At 36.5% G+C, this 23873-nt stretch overlaps 1 protein-coding gene and 1 non-coding gene across 2 annotated transcripts; one reads left to right on the top strand and one right to left on the bottom strand.

The window, feature by feature from the left end:
- Positions 1–17249: 17249 nt before the first annotated feature.
- Positions 17250–21983, bottom strand: LOC145035443 (uncharacterized). The gene is made up of 6 exons (XM_078983988.1): positions 21485–21983; positions 21018–21304; positions 19415–19952; positions 18468–19146; positions 18303–18355; positions 17250–17650 (listed from the first exon to the last, which is right to left on the bottom strand). The coding sequence occupies exons 1-6, from the start codon at positions 21981–21983 to the stop codon at positions 17250–17252; spliced, it is 2457 nt and encodes an 818-aa protein (XP_078840114.1).
- A 1283-nt stretch (positions 21984–23266) lies between these two features.
- LOC145037951 (small nucleolar RNA R71) lies at positions 23267–23373 on the top strand. Its single transcript, XR_013679060.1, has one exon. It is a non-coding gene; the product is annotated as a small nucleolar RNA R71 (small nucleolar RNA).
- The last annotated feature ends 500 nt before the right edge of the window (positions 23374–23873 follow it).

Genomic DNA, 23873 nt, shown 5'->3' with positions numbered 1-23873 from the left:
CAAGTGAACACAATATTTAACGTAATTCGGTCAAGGTGACCTACATCCACAGGTAAATGCGAGAGAGAGAGAGAGGATTTTATTGACTTTCAAGAACAAATATAATCACATACAAAGGTTACACCTCACTTGAGCTCTAGAAACAAGAGAATCTCTCTTACTTACTAACTGCTCCAAAAGAGTGCTTTCAACCTCACAATGATCTCTTGAAATTTCTGGACACATGTAATGATGAAGATATGAATCTATTCATACTTGAGGGACCAGACCTAAAACCCTAATGGGACAAGCCCATTGACCCATAGGCCCATGAATGGTGAAATCCAATCATATTCTGCCATGCAACATCTTCTAGAACATTCTTCCATATCATACAACCCATAAACATCAACAACACACATGATGAACCACCTTAACCATAGTGGAGCATCATGATGCATTGGTGCAGCATCATGAACACCAATGGTCCAACATCCATCATGGTGGCATAGCATGGTTTATTACTTAAGCATGATCATCTTCTAAGCATACATAGATCAACATTACACAACAAAGGAATCAAGATGGCGCATCATGTACCAAGATGGTCCATGATGGCACAACATCTCCTCCATGGCACAACTTCCCTTCTTGATGGAGCAACAACATCTTCAAGGCTTAATATCTCCTTGGCTCAACATCACCTTGGGGCAACTTTAGACATCATGGTGCATCATGCTATCATTTGGTGCAACATCCCCATGGATGGCGCAACTTCCTTCTACACGGTGCAACATGATTTTCCATGTTGCTATAAGTGCTCCAAGTGCTCCATGTTGCTCCAAGTTCTCCACATTGCTTCATGTTTTTCTAAGCCACTCCAAGTTGCTCCAAATCACTCCAAGTTGCTCCAAACTTCATTTTGGAAGATCCATTCCTTTGTCAGATGATCCAAAGCCATCTTACATGATTTGTTCTTTTGCCATATGCTCCATGAACCTAAAGTGCTTCATTGAGTTCTAAGTGATCTAAATGAACCCGTGATGATTCGTCTAATGTTCCACTTGATTCTAAGTGCTCCATTCATATGTCAACAGTTATTTGTGAACTTGATGGTATGTGTACATGTCCCATCTTTTTTCAAATGGTGTATGCTTTTGTGAATTGGGTTTTCCCCTTTTCGGTTCCCATTTATTATTCACTGAACCAGGTAAGAACAGAGCGATCTAGATTGACCATTGGTTGTAAGTGTAGTACTTTAGGGGTGTTTGATGTCTAAGAATATGGTTTCATGTTATTCTATTTGAATGTTTATTTTGTTTTGATGTAAATTTTGGCGAAGTTATTACCATGTGGTTTCAAGGGTAAATGCCATACTTAGGTTCTCAACGTATGAGTTTTCACAAACTTATCACTAGAACAAGAATTATGTGACTTATTTAAACAAGTATTGATACAAATATAATAGTTTGAGTCTCAAACATTTGTATATTCAACAATGCAAATGGTCTTTGGAACTGCAAATCTCCGGTTTGTTGTCCTTATAGATGTGGAATAGTAGTTGTTATATTGGGGAATCAAGGTGACAAGGAATTTGATAACAACTCAAATTCTTAGTGAAATGGAATAAAAAGCTCATCATTCTAATTCTTTCCTAGAAGAAGGCATTGCAACCTTTTATGTTAATGAAACAAAGGTAAGTTGGTCACAACACGCCATAAATTGTTTGATGATTTGAAGGTCTGGTTTGTTGTTTTATTCATCAGGTTGCAACTGATGATGATGACGACATTGATGTAGATCCCTATAGTGAGGGTTAAGAGGTAAAAAGTCTACTAAATAACATGAAGTTGGAGCTTGTTGGGTGCAAAATTTACAAAACCAAGAGAAATTTGATTATAAGAAAGTTGAAGAAGTTTAGGTGGAAAGAGATTGTTGAAAGGAATTAAGAAAAAAATATGAGAATAAACCGGAATAACAGAGGAGGTTAACATGCAATAATATGGCAAAAGTTGCTTCGAAGCGAACTTATTTGCATCTTAAAGAATCAGCAACCAGTCTTCACCTCTAGGCTGAACATAATATGATATTAAAGGATAAAATTCGAAAAATATTGGTTTTTTTTTATCTGTATTTGATTTGGTATGGTTTATGCTAGGAGTTACCTAATGAGTTGGTTGAGATGTCACATAAGTTTTATGATGAAACTGTCCTTTCTAATGACATTGTCATTGACGAAACTGTCCTTCCACATAAGTTTAAATTTAAATTTCATCATGATTTCAATTTATTACACAACACGGCAAAAATACATAACACGATACAAAATTGTGACGAAATTGTAATATGAATTCGTGTTCGTCTCAAGTATAAAAAACACAACTTTGTGTTGTGTCATGTTCGTTTTTAAAATTCAAAATGAAATTTACATGATTTAGGATGTGGTTGTCATTTTATATGTGTTTTAATCGATTTATTTTCGTGTTAATGAAAATAAACACAACATCGTGTTAATGAAAATAAGCACGCCATCGTATCGTATCATATTCATGTTACGTAAAGTATTTCCGTGTCACGTCATGCCAAACAAAAATAAACACGACACAATAGTCCGATTTGACACCCTACTTTGTTGCTTCACAAGTTAAAAAACATCATAGGGTTTATATTTCTTTTTTGGAACGGGCCAAATATATCAAAACAAAAACAAAACTCCACCTCTAGCAACGAACTAGAAGAGAGATATACTTAATTTAATAGTAACATCAAATAAAATGAAAAACAGATTTTCATATTTTCAGAATTGAGATACTGCATCTTGCTCTGGTTTTATTAGAGGGGTTCCTTCTCCAGAAAAGTTTGCTGCTGTACACAACTTCCATGATCTTTCTTCTCAAACCCTACAAAAACGAGAACAAACATGCATGTTTCATAAAACTAGGAAAAAATTCATTCAAGGAATTCGGAAATAATATTATAAATGCATGTTATAGCAAAGAACCCATATTTCTTATAATCATGAAAAAAAGTTATTTCTCACTGTTGGTAAGAGATTTTAATTCCTCCAGCTGCGGGATCAGCGATTGCAGAAAACGATTCATGTGACAAGTCAAGGTTACCCTTGCAACCAGGTGGCGGGCAGAAGTCGGTGATCATTACAGTCACTGTGGGGTTGTCGGTGCAAGGGTGTGGTGTACCTAGATTCGTTCCACCAGTACAAGTCACCTGAAAATATTTTCCACAAGCAGCTCCACCTTGCCATAGATCTTCATTTGCAGCTGCTATCATAACTCCTTTATCTTCATACCCATAACACGCTGAAGCTGTAATTGGAATGAACATGCAGATTATCAACAAGACGTGGATATATATATTCAATGAAAAATATATTAATATCTATATGTGCATTCATGTATTTGTGTTTGTGCTTTTCAATTACGTAAGTATGGAGGGTCGTTGATGGTTCCGATCCCATTGTCACATGATGCTTGAAATCCAAGACTTGAAAGAATCATAAATATGAAAACGATGGAGTATTTCCTTGTTGAAGCCATTGAAGTTGATGTCCTAATTAAGACGTTGTATTTGCACCTATAAGGGGAAAAAGTAAATGCAGAGCAAGAGAGCTTAGTAGAATAATTAAGCTTGTGTTACTTTTAGTGAAAAAGATGATAATTTATACTGAAGTTTCATGTGGACTGTTGTAGCATAATCAGTTAATTATTGGAATAAATCACAAATAATATAATCACTAGTTACATTGTGATTAACAAAGATATTATTTGGACAGATGTTACTAGCTAGTTATAAAACTGTCTTTATCTTCTTCACCAACGAGAACTAAAAATACTGCAGACCAATGCGATAAAACAATGTAAAAAAAATCTCGTAAAAATCACATTTTAAAAGCAAACCTGAAGCTAGTATAATCCAATTGATTAAATCAAGCACACAAAAAGGTTTAAAAAAATGACATTTTGTTGTTGAATCAGAATTAAATCTTGTTTCAGAAGCTGTCAATATGATTTGGATGAACTTTAGAGAGTGCACTCTCGTGGAATTTCAAACAATTTTTATTGGCTGATTTCTTGCCATTTTAATGGACGCTTGTACAACCACCAGCAAAATAACGTACGAAGGATCCTCTTAGACCTCGTAACACAGTAAAAAATGTATGTTAATTGTCTTCTATTCAGCACAATGACAACAGTATGGCCAATCTTGTTAATGAACAGGAACATGATATTATAAAGTCTAGGGAGGAGACAATTTGAGTGACTTTACTTTAGCCTTGTGTACATCATAATAGTTTTTCTTATATCTAAAAATGTAATCATAAATGTATCGTATGATTGATTGTCAGATTCATCTTTCAACAATTTTATATATCATTGGTTAGTTTTCCTCGTCCGTCCTATAATAGATATTAATACAAATAAGAGATATCTTGCTATAGCCATTTTTATACCATATAAATCATTTTGCTGAAATTATTCTCTAAATTTCTGAAAAGCTAATCATAGGTTCCTATTTCCATCAAAACAATAGGGCCATTAATTATGCTCATTAATTAGTAAACTTGGTGATGAGATGAACCCTAGGTGCACTTTCAGGTTTAATAAACTTAATGTTTAAAGAATAATTAGCAATCTTCTATTTTTTTATTATATAAATTAAATGGAAACCTCAAAATTAATGCATGTGTTGTAACAGTATAGTTACATTGTGACTTAGAAACATATTCTTTGCAAATCGGTGGCCGTTTACAAAAATTCTCTTTGTCTTTTTGCAAGAAGGGGAAAGAAACAATATGCTGGCCATTAGAACGAGATATAAACAATCAAATAAGTTGACACAATGTATTGTTTGTCCTTTCTACAAGTTAATATAAACAATTCTATTAGTTGACACAATGTATTGTTTGTCCTTTCTACAAGTTAGTTAAGTGGGTATTGTTTGGGAGGTTGTTACATCCTAGCTATGTCATGCGAGAAAAGCAAGAAGTTCATTTCTTAGTATCCTATGAAAATGTCGCCTAGCAAGTTTGCCCCTCTACGAAAGTAAAGTTTGCCCCTCTAGGAAAGTAAAGGAATAAGACAATGACAAATAGAGATCTAAATAGGAGGTGATGGTTGGGGCTACTAAATTAAGAACCAAAAATAATTCCAATGCATAAAGAAATATGCAATTACACTACAAGATTTAAGGACCACATGGGACAAGGGTGATACATGCTATCATTAATATGTCGCTACTATTGCTTCATCACTAATGGTCACATGTCACCTATTGATGTCGACATTAATGGTAAGGTGAGTCAAACTCGCACTGCAAATAAAAAAACCCAAAAAACGAAACAAAACTGACTATGCGGTTCTTAGTTTTGCAAAAACTGAAAATTTTCAGTAGGATTGCTGCAGTTTTGCAAAAACCACAAAAAAAAAAAAAAAAAAAAAAAAAAAAGTAACCGCACCGATATATATACATTAAATTACATAATTTTATACAATATTTAATTATTTATTACTTAATTATTAATATATTTTTTAAAAACTTTGTACGTGTATTGAATCAATTGATCATTGCACAATAACTCAAAGTTATGCTCTGGCTTTCCGTGCAACATCTCATTCTCATGATCTCAACCCTCAAAGTCTCACGGTCTCACAACTAATATTGAGCCAATTGGTACTGTTAATGTATAAATGGATTAGTAATGGTGGTGTGAGTGGACCTAGTGGACTTTAGTGGTGGTTGAGGGTAACCAGAAGAGATGGATGGTAGTTGAGGGTAAGCGGAAGAGACTGTGGGGGGATAGGGTGCAGTTGCAACCTTTTGGAGATGGTCTTGGTTATAGTGATGACGTAGGTCCAATGACGACAGATAGAGGTTTGGTGGTAGCGGTGTTGGTCGCTGACGGTGGTCTCTTAAAGATAAGTATTATAGAAGAGGGGGAGGGTAGGATAGGGTAGGGGTAGTATTTATTTTTAGTATAATTGTAGTTTATAAATTCAACCTCTATTAAAACCTAATATAAGTTTTAGATAGATGTAGCGAGTAAGCAAGGAACAATTTGTGTCGTGCACTCTTTTGAAATGTAAAAAAAAAAAAAAAAGCTTTTAAAAACATCCCTAGATCTTGGGTCGTAACATTTTTATGTGTAACCCGCTAAACTCAATTGAGGAGCTTCACAACATTCGGCGCAAGGAAACCGAAAGTATTAAAGTATCAAACGCAAAAGGTATAAACGTGTGTCGATTTTCATGCATGTTTTATCATGTTTGGCCACTTTGCATGATGCAGCTTTTAGAACAATCTGCCTCTTAGTGAAAACCTCATTTTCCAAGCTCACAAGAGTCGAAACCCTATTAGATCCATACATATATGTTTCCCTCTGATCCATGCAAAAACTAAAATTAAAACCTCATTCCTCAAGCCCATAAGAGAGGAAACCCATACTAGATCCACACATGGGATGACTTTTTTTTTTTTTTTTTTTTTTTTTTTTTAAGTTGTGATAAAAATAAATGAAAAAAATAAAATAAAAATGTAAATTAATCATTTCATATGATTAGGGACCGGTCACAATAAATATTGAAATCATAAGGACTTTCAATGAGATCAAAAAAAAAAAAAAAAAAAAAAAAAAAAACCTTGATATTTTGGAAAAACCATTTATGAAGATTATAGTCCACTAAAGGCTTGCAACCATTTTAAAACTTTAGGAACAAAAGACTCAAAACGAGAAAACAGAAAAAAATACAAACTTATCAATATGACTTTAGTAATTTACTTGATAACTAGCCGCATGTTTAAATGATGTGTGAAGTGATGATATAACATTAGGAACATTATTATTATCATGTTCACTGAATAGATTAATGTATTAACAATATGAAATGGTGTCTTTTGGTGAGATTCGTAATCAATGATTATTTGTGGCATGTAAAATCAGGATAACAACTCAATTATCAATATCAACTATGTTGTGCTGTGCAAACCTCAACACTATTGCAATTAACAAATTTGGAACATTTTTTTCAACCAACACTCCTTCAAATATAGAACCAAAATTTCGTAACTTACTGTGAATATGAAACCCATTTGTGTTGTGACCCATTTGAAGCTCAAACTTTGGAGGACTACGTAAATCCAACACCTCATGAAATGCTTTAAAACCAGCTTCAAACGGATTTCATGACTCTAAAAAAATAAGTTATTCATAGAAATCTATAGGAATATAATCAAATAAACTTGCATGAGCCTGGGTGGCAACATGAACAACATTGCTAGGGTCTGAAAATTCAGCCACAAGTTCATCTGCAACCTGAAATTCAACATTCCATTTCAGTTTTTAGTAATCTGGAATGGAATCGTTGCTTTGTTTGATTTCAATTTGTGTTCATGGGTAACAAAAAACAGGGGAAAGAAAGTAAAAGAAGAAATAGCTGAATCTACTAACCTTATTGTATGTGGTTCTTCCCTTCCTTTCAATTTTCTTGCACAATAGGCATATCAAAATCAAAGTAAACATTAAGCTTAAATTGATTGAGTCCTCTACGATTTACATGGAAATTGAACTACACAAATATAGCCCTAAATCTTATACATTCAGTAGTCTTTCCAAGTTCCAACAAACAGTTAGATTCAATTGCAAATAAATTTTAAGTTTATTTATTAAAGATAATCATGTAAACAAGCACAAATAAAACTACAATTCATCTTCACGAAGCTGGAGTTCAATTTTTGGTTTGTTTCAATTTTTAAAATTACAGTTATATATATATATATATATATATATATATATATATATATATATATATATATATATATATATATATATATATATATATAATTTTTTTTTTCAAAAATACCATAAAATAACAAGTGTCAAAACTAATTAGAGATTGATATTTGACAAAAAAAAAAACTTTCATTTATTAATGAGGATATATGTAATGTATTAAAGTCTCATTAATTTTAATAATTTAAAATTTTTCTCAATTTTCTTATAAATTCAAACTTCTCAAATTGTTAAAATTTCATATTTAATTATTTTTTCAATAAATCCATGTAATACATGGGTCTCACACCTAGTCAACTATAATAAATGAATATCCATTTTGCCATATGTCAATCTCTCATCAGTTTTGACACTTGTCATTTTTTTTTATATTTTTGAAATTAAATAATATCCACATGTCAATTTCTAGGTTTTTCTAATTTTTTAAATTAAAAAGTCAAATAATACTTATATATGCAAATTATTAAATGCAATAAATATGATAGTAATTGTAATTAATACGTTTTTCTTTCCTTATTTCAAAATTTTATTTAAAAAAGGATTTAATGTGTGCTTACATTTTAATATTTAATTTTTTTAATCAACATGTATAGTATACGGATCTTACAACTAGTGTTTTATAAAAATTATTGTAGTAGTCATTTGTGATTTTGGTCAAGACTTAAGAGAGTTAAAATATTTTATTTTGTACTTGATTTAAATAAAATAAAATAATTTTCTAGTTTTGTAGTTAAAAGCAAGTCTAGTTGGGTATAAAAGAGTGACCATGGAGAAAATGAAACTTCGACCTAGCCTACTCCTATACTATTCTCACATAAGATTTAGATACTAACATGATTATTCCGTCCAATTAAAAAAACAGAGTGCAGGCAATCATGCAGGTTGGGAGTAAAAATGAGCGTATTTAACCCCACATCAAACAAGGTTCGTGAGGCTCAAATAAATCCAGACCCTATGAGGTGTCAGCTACACCAGCTTTGAACTCCTCAACAGATACATGTTAGGGAAAAAACACCTCAGGAAACTTAAAGAATTATGGAAAATACCAGATCCATCCTTGGCGTTTGTCACTTCACTGGACACCAACCTATGCAAAATCCAAAGTCTACCAAGGGCAAAGCTGTTAATTCACGTGAAGGTAGCACCATGTGGTGTGAACTTTGTGGGATCAGTTGTCACACTTACGAGATGCTTAAAGTTCACCTAGCAAGACAAAAACACAAAAAGAAGTTGAAGAAATCAAAAGAACCCATTGTACCTAGCCACGTGTCATGTGAACTTTGTGGGATCAATTATAGCACTATCGAGGTGCTTAAAGTTCACCTCACGAGACAAAAACAAAAAAAGAAGTTGAACAAATTAGAAGAACCAGTTGTACCTAACCCCGTGTCATGTGAACTTTGTGGGATCAATTGTAGCACTACTGAGGTGCTCAAAGTTCACCTAACAGGACAAAAACACCAAAAAAAAAAATTGAAGAACCCAGAAATACCAACCAGACCTAATCCCGTGTCGTGTGAACTTTGTGGGATCAATTGTAGCATTACCGAGGTGCTCAAATTTCACCAAACAAGACAACACCACCAAAAGAACTTGAAGAAGCGAGATGATGCAAATGAAGAGGGAAAAGTTGTAAATTTGGATGGATGTAACGGGAAGACAAAGAGAGTGGTAAGTGATGAGGATTTGGAGGCAAAGAGGTAGAAGATTGATAAGCCATAAGTGCTCACTAAGAAGACGGTGACAGGAAGTATGAATTTAAGCAAAGATTAGGGATTTAGGGGTCATATTGAAATTAGCTCAAATTCTAATCCAAACAATTGGATAATATGCAATCATATCTGTTATCTAAGACGTTATTTATTTATATAAAATTCTAAAGATAGACAGAGAAAATGCTTATAGATCAATCATCCCTATTAAGAACTCAACAGTTTTGACATGTTATCCAATTGTTTGACATTCATTTTGCCAGCTTAAATTTATACTTCTGGTCCACCTTTCAATTTTTTACTTGGACAATACTTATGGTGTTATTTTCTTTCAATTTTGGTCCTCAGATTGCTAAAAATCATTAATTCTTTATAAATGACTAATTTCTTTTAGTTATTTCCATAGTCATACAATTCGCTGGAAGTGCCACGTTTTCCGTACCAGATCGCTCGTACCAAAACGCGGTACGATTGCGTTTTGGGTTTGCTCGGGATCGCGATTTAGATTGTGAAATTGACGTTCCGAAAATGCAATTGCTTCGTACTTGATGTTGTTTGGATCGCGAATTATACGATTCTGATACACGTTTTGGAATCGATAGAGAGCATCTAACCCGAATTTTGAAAGTCTTTTACTGTAGCTGATACAAAAATGAACAACCCTCTACTCTCAAAAGCATTGTAATTTGACTTTATTTTTATGGTATTCTGTTTTTACTCTGCGTTTCCACACTTCATTTGGATCTTGGTAAAGAAGAAGGGGGAGGACAGAATAAAATAAAATGTTGTCATGACCTTTGGTAAACCACATGGACCATTTTATGTAATTTTGTCTTTTTGAAATGTAAAATAAAATAAAATGTTGTCATGATATTTTGTAGATGTTGGTAAAAAAATTAAGGAAATATTAATTTCTGAATTTCTCTTACATCAACAAGAACTTATAGAATATTATAATGTAACACCCGGTTTCCAGATCGAATCAATTTAGGGATTCGAGGAGTCAAAGACATGGTTTTTAGATAAAATCAAGACTCCCAATGTGGCCATAGAGAGGTCACAGCGTGAGTAGTGATCAAATGAAGTTTTGATTATGCTGAGCTCACGGCGTGAGCAATAAGAGCTCACGACTTGAGATGCGCTACAGCCCAAGCCCATGATCTTTTAGGATTTCCTTCTTATTCAAACCCCATAAACTTCATTTTATGGTTCCATAATAGCCTCATTCCTCCCTAAACACAGAAAAACCCTAACCTTAACCTTTCCTTGTGATTCTTGAGCTTTTAGTGGAGTTTTGGTGGTTTAAAGAAGAAGAGATCAGTATTGAAGCATAGATTCAGCTTGGAAGTTCCATTTGCAATCTCTACCAACAACTTTGGAGCATTGTGAGTAACCAATATTCAAACTTTTTGTTTCCTTATTGCTAGATCTAAGGTTTTATGCGTGTTTAACCAGGATATAGACCTAACCGGTCACTAACATAACATCATCCTATATACTAGGATACCGACCTAACCATGTCACTAAGAAAATCACTATCCTAACTACCAGGATGTAAATCAATAAGCATATCATGCAGTAAACTTGGATACCAATCCAATAAGGGCCGACATTTGTGCCTTCGACCTTATTAGCATAGTAAGGACAACTCACCTGGTACTATAGAAGTCCCGCAGATAAAACTCCAGTTGTTGGTTGACAAATTCCCGAACTATCAACATCAAACAATACCCAATTAACAATTGGGTTCTAAGCCTAAGGTCGAACTCACCCTCCAAAGGCCCAAAAGTCAAGTAATGGGCCAAAGCCCAATATATGGCCTAATTTTCCAAATTGGGCCTAAACCTTTACATGGTCTTTCCTTAAGGCCCATCCATTTATTCTAATCCAAACTCTTGGTATTCTTATGGCCTAATATCTCATAATCATCAAGGCTTAGTTATGACCCACCTATGACCCAATTTTCCAAATTAGGACCAAGTCCTTCACATGGGCCTTATCCTAATGCACATTGATGTGTGTGAAACGAACTAGTTTTAATCCTACTAACTTAGACATAAAATAAACACACGAAAGGCAATGTACCTATCGATTAGTAATATAGTTCAAACAAGTAGGGTATCGAACACAGGGAACGGTAAACAATTAAAATAAATGCTTATATTATCTAAATAAAACAAGTAATAGAAAGGGGGGTTCTCTAGTTTTGCAAGACTAGAAACTTACCAACTAATACTTAGACTACTTAACTAAAAACTAGATAAGAAAAGATTCACCTAAATTCAATAACGAAGGGAACTTCTCCCAAATTGATATCTAAGTTGAAATCTCGAAAACCACAGCTTCTAAGAACCCTTCTGGCCTCCAAAAATCGTCCTAAACTTCCCGCATTCGTTAGGTTTCAAATGAGAAGCATTTCTATATATATATTATGAAAACAAGGGCTACTCGGCGAGTCCAGTGACCTACTCGCCAAGTCCATCACTTAAAATCCCGTGTGCGGCAAGGAAAAGTCAAGAATCGCGAAGCTTCTGACCAACTCGTCAAGTTGATGTCCTACTCGTCGAGTCCGTTTAGAATCAGCATTTTCTCAAAACACGAAAGTCGTCCGAAATTGTGTCTAGTTTTCAGAACATTTTGAATCTCCTCAATCAGAGTTACGATTCATGAGATATGGCCAAAACACCGACGAGGGGTCAAGCTGTCCACCAACATCCTTCTTTTTTCTCAAAATCCAAGATCCAAGCCTCCAATCACCAATTTCGCTTCATTTTCCTTTAGAGCATGTCTTTGTTGCTGAAAATGAAATATTTAAGCTAATTAAGCACCTTTGGTTCAGTATTTGAGATAAAATTAACATAAAGTATTAAGATCATGCATGATTTTTATAACTAAATATGCCCATATCAAAATACCACACACTTGACTTTTGCTTGCCCCCAAGCAAAACTGAATTTTAGTACACTAATATTACATAAGACAACTCCAATCGAACCCATCCATCATGCCAAGACTGCAACGCATGCATTTGTGTCTAAAACTTTTCCTAAGGATCCCCATACTCTAAATACTCACAATCCTCATAAACATTCGCCCACTTTTTCCGAACAATGCTCATTTTATGCATCCCTCCAAATCCATCCGCAGAAAACCTCCTAACCTCAAGGTATTTTTGGTTGAGCTACCAAAGCATACATAATCTATACAATTACAATTTATGATACCACTATGGAGTTCTTTTGGAATTCTTCACTTCTTTGACATTTGATCTTTGATTTCTTTGAATTCACTACCTTGTTGTTTGATTTTTGGCATCTTCAACTTTTTGAATTTCTTTAGAACTTTAATCTTTTGATCTTCACTTTAACTGCTCCAAAATTCTTACAACTTTTCTTGTAATTCTCTCTCTTTTTTTTAACATGTAACTCAGTTTTTCTTTTTCTTTTTCTTCTTTTTTTTCACTCAAATCCTACATGCTTAAGCAGGGACGCTCAACTTTAACCTTTATTGGTTAAAGATAATATTTTCATGGATACATTTCTGGTACACGATGCTAAACATATTGCATCCCTCAAACTAAGTGAGGTTGTGTTTTTGTCCCATGATTTCACTAGAATAAGGAAGCCACAAATGCACTAGAACGTATATAGGCTCAACTAAACATTTGGGTCTTCATACAATCATCAAACATAATACTAGCATGATCTCTAATTTCTTTTACCAAAATTTTCTAAATTAGCCCTAGCAATTTTAATGCAAAATGTTCAAAATTTATCATAAATTAACTAAAATTTTAACTAATATAACCAACCCCCTACCCTACACTTAATTTATGCAATGTCCCCATTGCATATTATGCATGATCAAAAAAACATAAAATAAAGAGAGAATTGGAACAAACTCCCCTGGGATAGTAGTGCGAAGTTGATATTTCGTCATTAAGCTCCATCTTCAATTGACTTTGGATATGGAAATAGCTCATCCATGTTTTGGGTGTCAAAATCTCGTGTGGTAGTCATGCAAATAACTCAAAAATGTAGGAAAAAACTCCTAGAAACATCCAGTAACAACTCTTCACGAAAAATGGACAAGTACTGCAATGAAAATGCTCAAAACAACTCTGGAACTTGAAAATTGTCAATCTACTCGGCGAGTAGTATCGTGTACTCAGTGAGTTGATCATAACTTGCAGTTATTACGTGTAATTACCCATGTACTCTTCGAGTAGAAATTGTGCACTCGACGAGTAGTATCGTGTTCTTCTCGATTAAGGTTTTGAATTGGGATAATTCATTGACTCTTTCTCTAACATTTTGTGACAACCCGAATTTCGTTCCATTATTTGTAACCCATTTTCGTTAATAAAGCTGTTAAGTTCCAAAATTTTCCGTTAACTTCGTTTTAAATAAATTATTGCGACTTCTATTAATGTTTTAAAAAAAGTGTTGGAATACATTTTAAAACATTAAAATATTTTCTATTTCATTTAGAAAATATTTAGTTTTATTTAAGTCGTAATTACGACAACTTTATCGGGTGCGACCAAAAGCACCGTCTAACGACAATATCGGGTAGAATTCCACCGCGCCATAAACTCAACCCCTATATAAGGGATTGAGTGACATCATTTTGAGGCTTTTACTCTCTCTCTAAAAACTTTCTCTCACTACTCTCTCTCTCTAAAATCCAAAAATTTGCCAAAATCATCCAAAACAAGCTCCAAATTACTAAGGTAACTTCCCTAACTCATGAATTAGCATCTTAGACCTTCAAATTCAGAATTTTTATGAGGAATGAGACGATAAACAAGTGTTTACGGTCTAGGAACCCCCTTAGGCCGTGAACACCTCATATGAGTGTTTTGAAGCCTCAAAACCCCTCTAAGACACTTCTAGGGCTTAGATTCGGCCTAGAAACTTGCATGCATGAGCTTAGGACCCCAAAATCATAACATATGATGTATAGACATGATTTTACGGCCCAAGCATGTTCTTGGACCGTAAACCCTCATTCATGGACCATAAACTCATGTTAATGAGTCAAAATGCCCTTAAACACCTTCAAAATGCTTCCATGGGAGTGTAGAACCTCATAAACCTTCATGTGATGCACCAAAACATCCTCAAATGCATCAAACTTGAGTTTGCAGCCCAATAACATTCTTGGACCGTAAACCCACCTCCCTAGACCGTAAACACCCAACAAAGGGTGTTAAGGTGCCTTTAATCCCTTGAAAAGCTTGGTTTTGGACCTAGAATCACATGTGATTGAATTACAACCATCAAAGCCCTTAATTCATGGACAAACATGAATTTACGGTTGTAAAATCATGATTTTAAGGTAGTAAACTCCCCAAGAACATCTCCTTAGACCTTAAACTCATTTCCAAGGCAATTTCAAGTCCCAATCACTTCCTAAGCCATGGAATCGACCTTAGAACCTTCCCGTGTGCATTGTATGACCATTTGGCATCCAAGAACCCACCACCCATGAGTTTACGGCCGTAAAATCATAGGGATATGGTCAATGGGCCATAAACTCCTTAAGGAGTTTACTCTTGAAGAGTAAACTCCATATTTGGGCCCTACACAACCTTAGATGCTACCCGGATCACTCCTAACACTTGAATTGAAATGTTTTCACGTCTTGGAGTGCATATTCATGTCTAATTAGTGGTTCAAAGTATAATTAGATACAATTGCATATCATTTCATATTACATAGGAACCTCGCGCGTAATCAAGCCCCAAACTGTCACATAGCATCCAAACCATCGCGTTTTCTCGTCTGGTGAGTTCATACCCCTACCCATTTTCACTGTTTTCAGGGGGGGATACAAGAAAAGTACAAGTGATACTTGTACTCAAAACTTGTTTTATATACATTGTGTTTCATACTATATATGCTTTTAACACTGACCCTCATAACAAACAACCGTTTGAACTTACAGAACACACTATCATGTTATTTGTGAATTACATTATAAATTGTTGTATTTATATTTTCACAAATGTTTTCCCACAATATAACAGTTAAAAGCATAACACTTGAACATGGTTTTGTCCTCGGTAACACTTCATAGAGATACGCAAGTGGAGGATAGTCAATTGATCTTTCAGTATTATTACTAGTAAATTTGTTAATCCTATAATTGGAGACACGTCCTCGGTGAACACTCCACAGAGATACGCGAGTGGAGGACCGCCCCCGTAACCAGAATCTCTTAGATAGGGAGCGTGACTTAAGTGTATAGATCTATACGGGGCTAACTACCCCGCACCTGCCTGCTAGCTACAGCCGAACCGAAAGGTTCAAGGGTGATGAAAGTCATATAGGGTGATGGACTATTTATTGCCCTAATTAGTCTATTGTATGGTTATGGAACTCACAATTTGGATAACAGAGATTTACATAATAGTAATAATGGATTAAGTAAATAGTTTACTTGGTATATGTTAGTGTTATAAACGTGTTAAAACTAATACATTTTCATAGTACACCTTTTACATTACATTTTGGTTCGGTGAGTACATCTTTTACATTACATTTCAGGTTGGTAAACTAATACGTACATTACAAGGATAACCAGGTTATCAGTATACATCTTTCACATTAGGAAAATATGGGATTTTCCTGGGATCACAGTTGAACATAACCAAAACAGTGTAACCTAACAATTAAGCAAACATTACTTTTAAGAAAATATGGGATTTTCTTGGGTCGCAATATTTTCAGAAACCAAAAAGGAAACTCATACATTTTCACATAACAAAACCGCTTATGAACTCACCAGCTTTATGCTGATTTTTAAACTGCTTGTATTCTCAAGTCCACGTTAGACAGGTACCCAAAGATCCTTTTGTTCGAAGACGGATTGCTCAGAAGACCCGTTTCATTTTGTTCATATATACTATGTATCACTTGTATAACTATACTTTTGAAACAAATGTAAACTTTTTATATATGTAATGTAATGGTTGTTTTACTTTACTTACTATGTGCATTGGATTTGATACACAACGTGGAGTCCGCCCCGGAAATGTTTCCGCTTTCGGTTTTCGGGGTGTGACACATTTCACCAGCAACACTCTCCATCACTCCCAACTCTAACGGACTCAACCCTAATGACAAAACTTCTCACTCTTACTTGAACATTCCTTACTTCCTTACTTGAACCTTGACCCTTAACTTCTCCACAATCCGGCTCATCCGCATGTGGAATAGAAAAAGAATCTCCAAACTTCTCCACAATCCTTGCCTCTTAAATAGTGTTGTGTTGAACGGAGGGAGAGAAATGACCGTCAGCACCCTTGCCTCTTGCAAGTCCAATATCCCAAATGATCTTGCAAGCCTCGTCACAAACATCCCTCCATTGATCTTGGAGGTCACTTTCTCTTTAACAACCCCTTCTGCAAGATATTTGGCGATACAGTAGGGGAGATTGCAAAAAACATCGTGAGTAATAATACTCCAAAGATAGAAGATGTCAAGGGTCGGGACCTTGTCATCATCCTTCCGCATATTAATCGTGCTGGCAATGAAACGATGAATCAGACGGTGGATCGGTCAACGAATGTGACCCTCCTGTGCGGTAGATGGGATGTACACCCGGTTAGCAATAGTATTCCACCAGGTAGAAGCAACCACTGCCTCGGGGAGATCTTTGTGGCAATTCTCCAAGAAAGCTTCAAAGTCTTCATTCAACATAGTACTTTGCTCATAGATGCCAAGCCTCCATGAAAATTCAGCCATGCTTCATTGTCGCAGCTCCTCACCAAGAGAAAAGGAAATTACATTGGGATTGTAGTACTTACTACCACCTAGGAATGAGATGGTATCAAAGAACTCCCAACATAATTCAGTGAAGACCGGTTCTTGAATTTTGAATAACTGTAACCAACCATCACATATGATGGTTGAATCCCCTATATTGCATTCTTTCACCAAATATGGTGTCAGTTCCTCTTCCAAACCAACCTTCCCCAGCCAATCCCAGTCCACTGCATTGGGTAAGTGAATCTCTTTCTGTTTCAAAGCTTCTAATTTGTTTTTGGCACGGGCTTGAGATGATTTAGAGGTGATTTGGCGAAACGAGAGCCATGAGATGTCCCCTTGGCTTCCCCCTCTTGAAATCTGACCTCTTCTGGACATGGTACCTGCATAATAACATTAAGAAAGCACAAAAAACAACACCCAACAATTAAAATCGAACAAAACAGATCTGTATAGCCTCCTACTCGTCGAGTTCATGTCCTACTCGGCGAGTAGGATGAACATCGGGACCAAATTCATGTCGTATGTATATGGGTCATCCAAAACACCCAATTTTGCATAGGGGTTTGCTGTACTAAGTCTAATAACCACTAATCCAAAAGAAATTTCTCCTAACACCTCCTAATTCATGGTAAAATCAAAACCCTAGAAATTGAGGAAACCCCTAAATCCGAATTTAGACAAAATAAGGGCAAAGAAGTGATAAAGCTTTAACCTTTGATAAGTTTTAAGTGTAAAAATCATACCTTTACTCTTGAAAGTTGAAGATTCAGTGAAAAATCGAAGGAATCGCTTGAGAGTGGTTGTGCACGGCGAGTGTGTGGGTAAAATGACTGAAAACTCTTTTTTCACAGATTATAAACTGTATGTGTAAGTTGGCTACTCGCTGAGTAGAAAAGTGCTACTCCCTGAGTAAAACTGTATATTCGCGTTTTTTTGGTTATTTTGACAAGTACTCACCGAGTACACGCACCTACTTGGCGAGTAAAGCTTGCAGTTTGACAAAAATTAAATTTTTTCTTATTTTTAACCCACCACCCCACACTCTAGGAAAAAGATATTTTAGAAGAAGATGGATGAAAAAGATCCTAAGAAATTAAAAAGAAAGTAAAGGAAAAAGAAATGTAAACTCTAAACTCGGGTTGCCTCCCGGAAGCGCTTCTTTTTAAGGAGTCATTAGCTAGACTCCTCCCATTCTACGTGGCTGCAATCCCTTCCAGCAACATCAACTCTTCCATGCCTTCATTCCTTGGGATTCCTTCTTCATACCTTTTGACCCTATGTCCATTGACCTTGAAAGGGGTACCATCTTTTGATAATAGCTCTATAGCACCATGTGGAAACACCGTCTTCACTAGAAAAGGAGCATCCCACCTTGACTTGAGTTTGCCCGAGAAGAGTTTTAGCCTTGAATTAAAGAGCAGCACCTTTTGCCCTTCATGAAATTCTTTATTTTCCTTGATCCTCTTGTCATGCCAACTCTTAGTTTTCTCTTTGTAGATTAAAGAACTAGTGTAAGCATAATTTCTAAGTTCGTCCAGAGCATTCATTTGCATTAACCGGTTGTTCTTGAGCTCCGTCATGTCGAAGTTGCACATCTTTAAAGCCCAAAAAGCTTTATGCTCTATCTCCACCGGTAAATGACATTGCTTTCCATAAACTAACCTATATGGTGTAGTACCAATAGGGGTTTTGAAAGTTGTACGGAAGGACCAAAGTGCATCGTCTAGCTTATTCGACCATTCTTTTCGATTTCTCCCCACCGATCTCTCCAAGATTCTCTTTAAAGCTCTATTTGTCACTTCGGTTTGTCCACTAGTTTGTGGATGGTAAGATGTAGAAAATTTATGGGTTACCCCATATTTCATTAGCACCTTCTCTAGTTGATCATTGGAAAAATGAGTGCCTCAGTCACTTATAAGAGCTTTCAGGACTCCAAATCTTGAAAATAACTTCTTTAAAAACCGCACCACCACCCGACCGTCATTAGTTGGCAAAGCTTGTGCCGCTTCCCACTTGGATACATAATCCACTGCCACTAATATGTATTTTTTTGCCTTTGTACATGGGAAATGGTCCCATGAAATCGATCCCCCACACATCAAATACTTCGCACACTTGGATACTATGTTGTGGCATTTCATTACGAGATGAAATGTTTCCCGCTCTTTGACATGCATCACATTCTTTGACAAATTGGGTTGCATCTTTAAAAATCGTGGGCCGGTAAAACCCAATGTCAAAGATCTTCTTAGCAGTGTAATGTGATCCATGATGTCCACCCGTGGGTTTGCTATGACAATGCTCCAATATTTTCCAGCTTTCATTCCTGAACACGCATCTTCGTATGATTCCATCCGCACAGCTTCGGAAAAGATATGGTTCATCCCAAAAGTAATACTTTATTTCGGAAAAGAATTTCTTCTTTTGTTGAGTAGTGAGATCTTTTGGGATGTATTTGCTAGCTAAGTAATTAGCTATATTTTCAAACCATGGTTCTTCTCCCATGGTCACAATAATGTACTCGTCCGGACAATCATCTCCAACTCTATCTTCTTGCAATCGCGGGTTTTCAAGCCTTGACAAGTGGTCAGCTGCTACATTCTCCATTCCCTTTTTGTCACGTATCTCTATGTCAAACTCTTGAAGAAGTAGAACCCATCGTATCAATCTTGGCTTGGCATCCTGTTTGGCAAACAAATACTTGATAGCAGAGTGGTCAGTAAAAACTGTTGTTTTAGATAAAACTAAATAAGGGCATAATTTATCAAAAGCGTACACCACAACTAATAATTCATTTTCCGTGGTGGTGTAATTTTCCTGGGCCGTATTTAAAGTCTTGCTAGCATAATATATGGGTTGAAAGTGCTTATTAACCCTTTGACCAAGGACAGCTTCTAATGCAAAGTCACTAGCATCACACATTATTTCAAATGGTAAATTCCAATTTGGAGCAATAATGATTGGGGCATTAGTCAATTTTTCCTTTAAAAATTCAAATGCCTCTAAACACTCTTTAGTAAAATTAAATGGTGCATCTTTTAAGAGTAATTGTGTTAGAGTTCTAGTTATTTTAGAAAAATCTTTTATAAAACGCCAGTAAAAACCCGCGTGACTGCCCTTCACATTAGTTGGTAGAGGTAATTTGGCAATGGTGTCAATCTTTGCCCGATTCACTTCAATTCCCATTTTGGAAACCTTGTGGGCTAAAACTATACCCTCCTTGACCATAAAGTGACATTTCTCCCAATTGAGGACTAAGTCGGTTTTTTCACACCTGGCAAGCATTAAGTCAAGATTTGTGAGACAATCATGGAAGGAAGTTCCAAAAATAGAAAAATCGTCCATAAAAACTTCCATGAATTTTTCCACCATATCGTGGAATATGGTTGTCATACACCTTTGAAATGTCGCGGGTGCATTGCATAGCCCAAAGGGCATGCGTCGATAATCAAAAGTCCCACTTGGGCAAGTAAATGTGGTCTTTTCTTGGTCCATTGGGTCTATGGGTATTTGGAAATAACCCGAAAATCCGTCTAGAAAGCAATAATAACTATGGCCCGATAATCTTTCTAACATTTGATCAATAAAAGGTAAGGGAAAATGGTCTTTACGTGTGACATCGTTTAGCTTTCAAAAATCAATGCACACCCTCCAACCGGTTACCGTTCGTGTTGGAATATGCTCATTCTTTTCGTTGGTTATGACCGTCATCCCTCCTTTCTTGGGCACCACTTGGACCGGACTCACCCACGGACTGTCGGAAATGGATAATATAATCCCCGCATCTAAAAGTTTGACCACTTCCTTCTTGACCACCTCTTGCATATTTGGGTAAAATCGTCTTTGGTGCTGTACAACCGACATTTCTCCTTCTTCCAGATTAATCTTGTGAGAACAATAAGAGGGGCTTATTCCCTTGATGTCAATAATGCTCCATGCTATGGCCCGCTTTCGCTTCTTCAAAACTTGAACTCGTTCTTCCTTTTCAGATTTGGAAAGGTTAGAGGCTATGATGACTGGCTTTTGATGGCCATCTTCAAGGAAAGCATACTCCAAATGTTTTGGTAATGTTTTGAGCTTAGTTTTTAGGTTTTGTTGGTTGTACTCGCCGAGTGCAGGTAAGGGACTCGGCGAGTTGGAAGCTGAATTTAAGAATTCTGTTTTTTCCAAGCATGGACTCGGCGAGTAGATCGGCCCTACTCGGCGAGTTGAACTGTCAGATTGCTTCATCAATTCTTCAAACTCAGCTTCTTCCAGCAGCCTCTCGATCTCCATTAAATCTTTTTCAGCATCAAATTCTTCATCAAATATTGTGGACTTGCTAGAATCTTCACTTATGCATTCCTCCATTAATTCATCAAGCATGTCAATTGAGAATGTCGTGTCGTCACTGTTCCTTGCATACTTCATAGCTTGATCAACCCCCAAAGTGACTGAATCTTCTCCTACCCGCAAAGTAAGCATCGAGTCCCTCATGTCTACTATAGCACTTGCAGTGTTGAGGAAGGGTCTTCTAAGGATGATCGGGACTTGAGGATCCGCCTCCATATCTAGAATTATGAAATCAACGGAAAATACAAATTTGTCCACCTTGATTAGTAAGTCTTGACATATGCCTCTTGGAAAAGTGACTGTCTTGTTTGCTAAATGAATCGCCATACGAATTGGCCTTGGTTCCGGGAGATCCAGCTTCTTGAAGAATGAATATGGCATGAGGGTTACACTCGCCCCCGAATCGGCCAAAGCATGAATGGTAGCCAAGTTACCAAAATTGGCAAGGAAAGGTTAAGCTCCCCTGGTCACCCTTCTTCTTTGGTAGCTTATTTAGCATAGCAGCTGAGCAGTTTTCATTAAGAACTATCTTTTTCACTTCCTCCATCTTCCTTCTATTCGTGAGAAGTTCTTTAAGGAATTTTGCGTATTTGGGCATTTGTGCGACAACTTCGATGAAGGGTATTTTGATTTGAAGAGCTTTGATATGATCAAGAAACTTCTGGTACTCCTCTTCCTGCTTCTCTCTCTTAGCTTGGGCTGGGTATGGCAATAGAGGTTGGTAAAGCTTTTCAGAGATCTGCTCTTTCGGATTTGGCAGTGGACTCGCCAAGTCCATATTCTGGACTCGGCGAGTAGGCTCTGTTCCATGAAGATTTTGATTTTGGTCTTGAAATTCTGCATCCTCCTTATGTAATTCCTTGGGTGCTTCATTCTGGATAGGGGTCAGAGGAGTGATTATTTTCCCACTTCTTGTTGTGACTATATTTATGTGCACGCCTCGTGGGTTATTTTTGGTTTTACTAGGAAGTTCGCCCGGTGATCTTTGGTTGATTTGTTGAGTAAGTTGCCATAGCTGCATTTCTATGTTGTGGATAGATGCTTGCTGATTTCTAAGCATAGTTCTTGTTTCTTGAATTACAGCATCATGATCACTATGTCTTTTTTCTTAAGCAACTACAAATTTGGTAAGCATCTCTTCCAAACTTGGTTTTCTTTCTTGTGCCGGCTCATCCTTTTGGTAAAAACCTCTTCCTTTCTGCCTATACTTCTCCTCCTTAGTCTTCTTGTACTCTTCATACGGGAGCCACTCTTTCTTCGGTTTTCGCCAATCTTCATCATATCGGTGCCCACCTGAGTAACATACTTGCACCTTTTTGTTGCTATTTTTATCCAAGTCGCAGTCTTTAGTAAGATGAGGTCCATTACAATTTTCACAACCCACCCGAATAGCATGGATCGTTTTATCCATTTTATCCATCCTCTTATCCATGGTTTTTAGCATAGCCATGACCGCGGACAAGTATTCAGTAGCTGCATATGCGGCTCCCCTAGTAACATCATTTCTTGGGTTATGGTATTCTCTAAAGTGCTTAGAGAATTCTTCAATCAATTCTTTGATCACCGGGGGTGGCTTCTTTGTGAGCGGGCCTTGCGAGTCAACTAATTACCTGGTTGTGACATTGACTCCATCATAGAAGATGGAGACTTCTTGCTGGCTATTAAGGTCATGGTGCTGGCAATTTCTTAGCAGGCTCTTGTACCTCTCCCAAGCTTCATATAGCGACTCTCCAGCTTGTTGTTCAAAGTTAGCAATGGCCTTCTTCAACTTGGCTATCTTGGAAGTTGAGCAAAAGTGATCAATAAATTCTTCTTTCATCTTGGACCATGTGGTGACTGACCCGGGGGGAAGTGACTTGAGCCAGTCTTTTGCAGGACCTTTGAATGTCACTGGAAGCATGCGAAGTAGCTGAGTCTCGCGAGGCACATTTGGAACATTAAAGTAATCAGCTACATCATTGACTTCATCCAAATGCTTGTAGGCATCTTCGTGGTCTTTTCCATAGAAAGGAATTTCCTTTAGCTGGGATAGTATGTGGCCCTTTAGCTCGAACGTAGCAGTAGCAAGAATTGCGGGTTGCACAAGTCCCGGGCCAGTGTCATCGCGGATCCTCTTCTTCCACTCTCCCATGGGGATTTCATCAATGTTAGCCATGGTAAGAGCTTACTCGTCACCAAAATCGGAGTCGTGCTCATATGTAGGTTCTTTTTCCTCCTCGGTGTCGTACTCGGTGTCTTCCTTGATCGGGTCTTCGCTTGCTAAAGATGCGC

The sequence above is a fragment of the Lactuca saligna genome, chromosome 3 (assembly GCF_052625555.1).
Source record: "Lactuca saligna cultivar CGN05327 chromosome 3, ASM5262555v1, whole genome shotgun sequence".
In the NCBI taxonomy this organism is placed as follows: Eukaryota; Viridiplantae; Streptophyta; class Magnoliopsida; order Asterales; family Asteraceae; genus Lactuca; species Lactuca saligna.
This window is presented reverse-complemented; position numbering and strand designations above follow the sequence as displayed.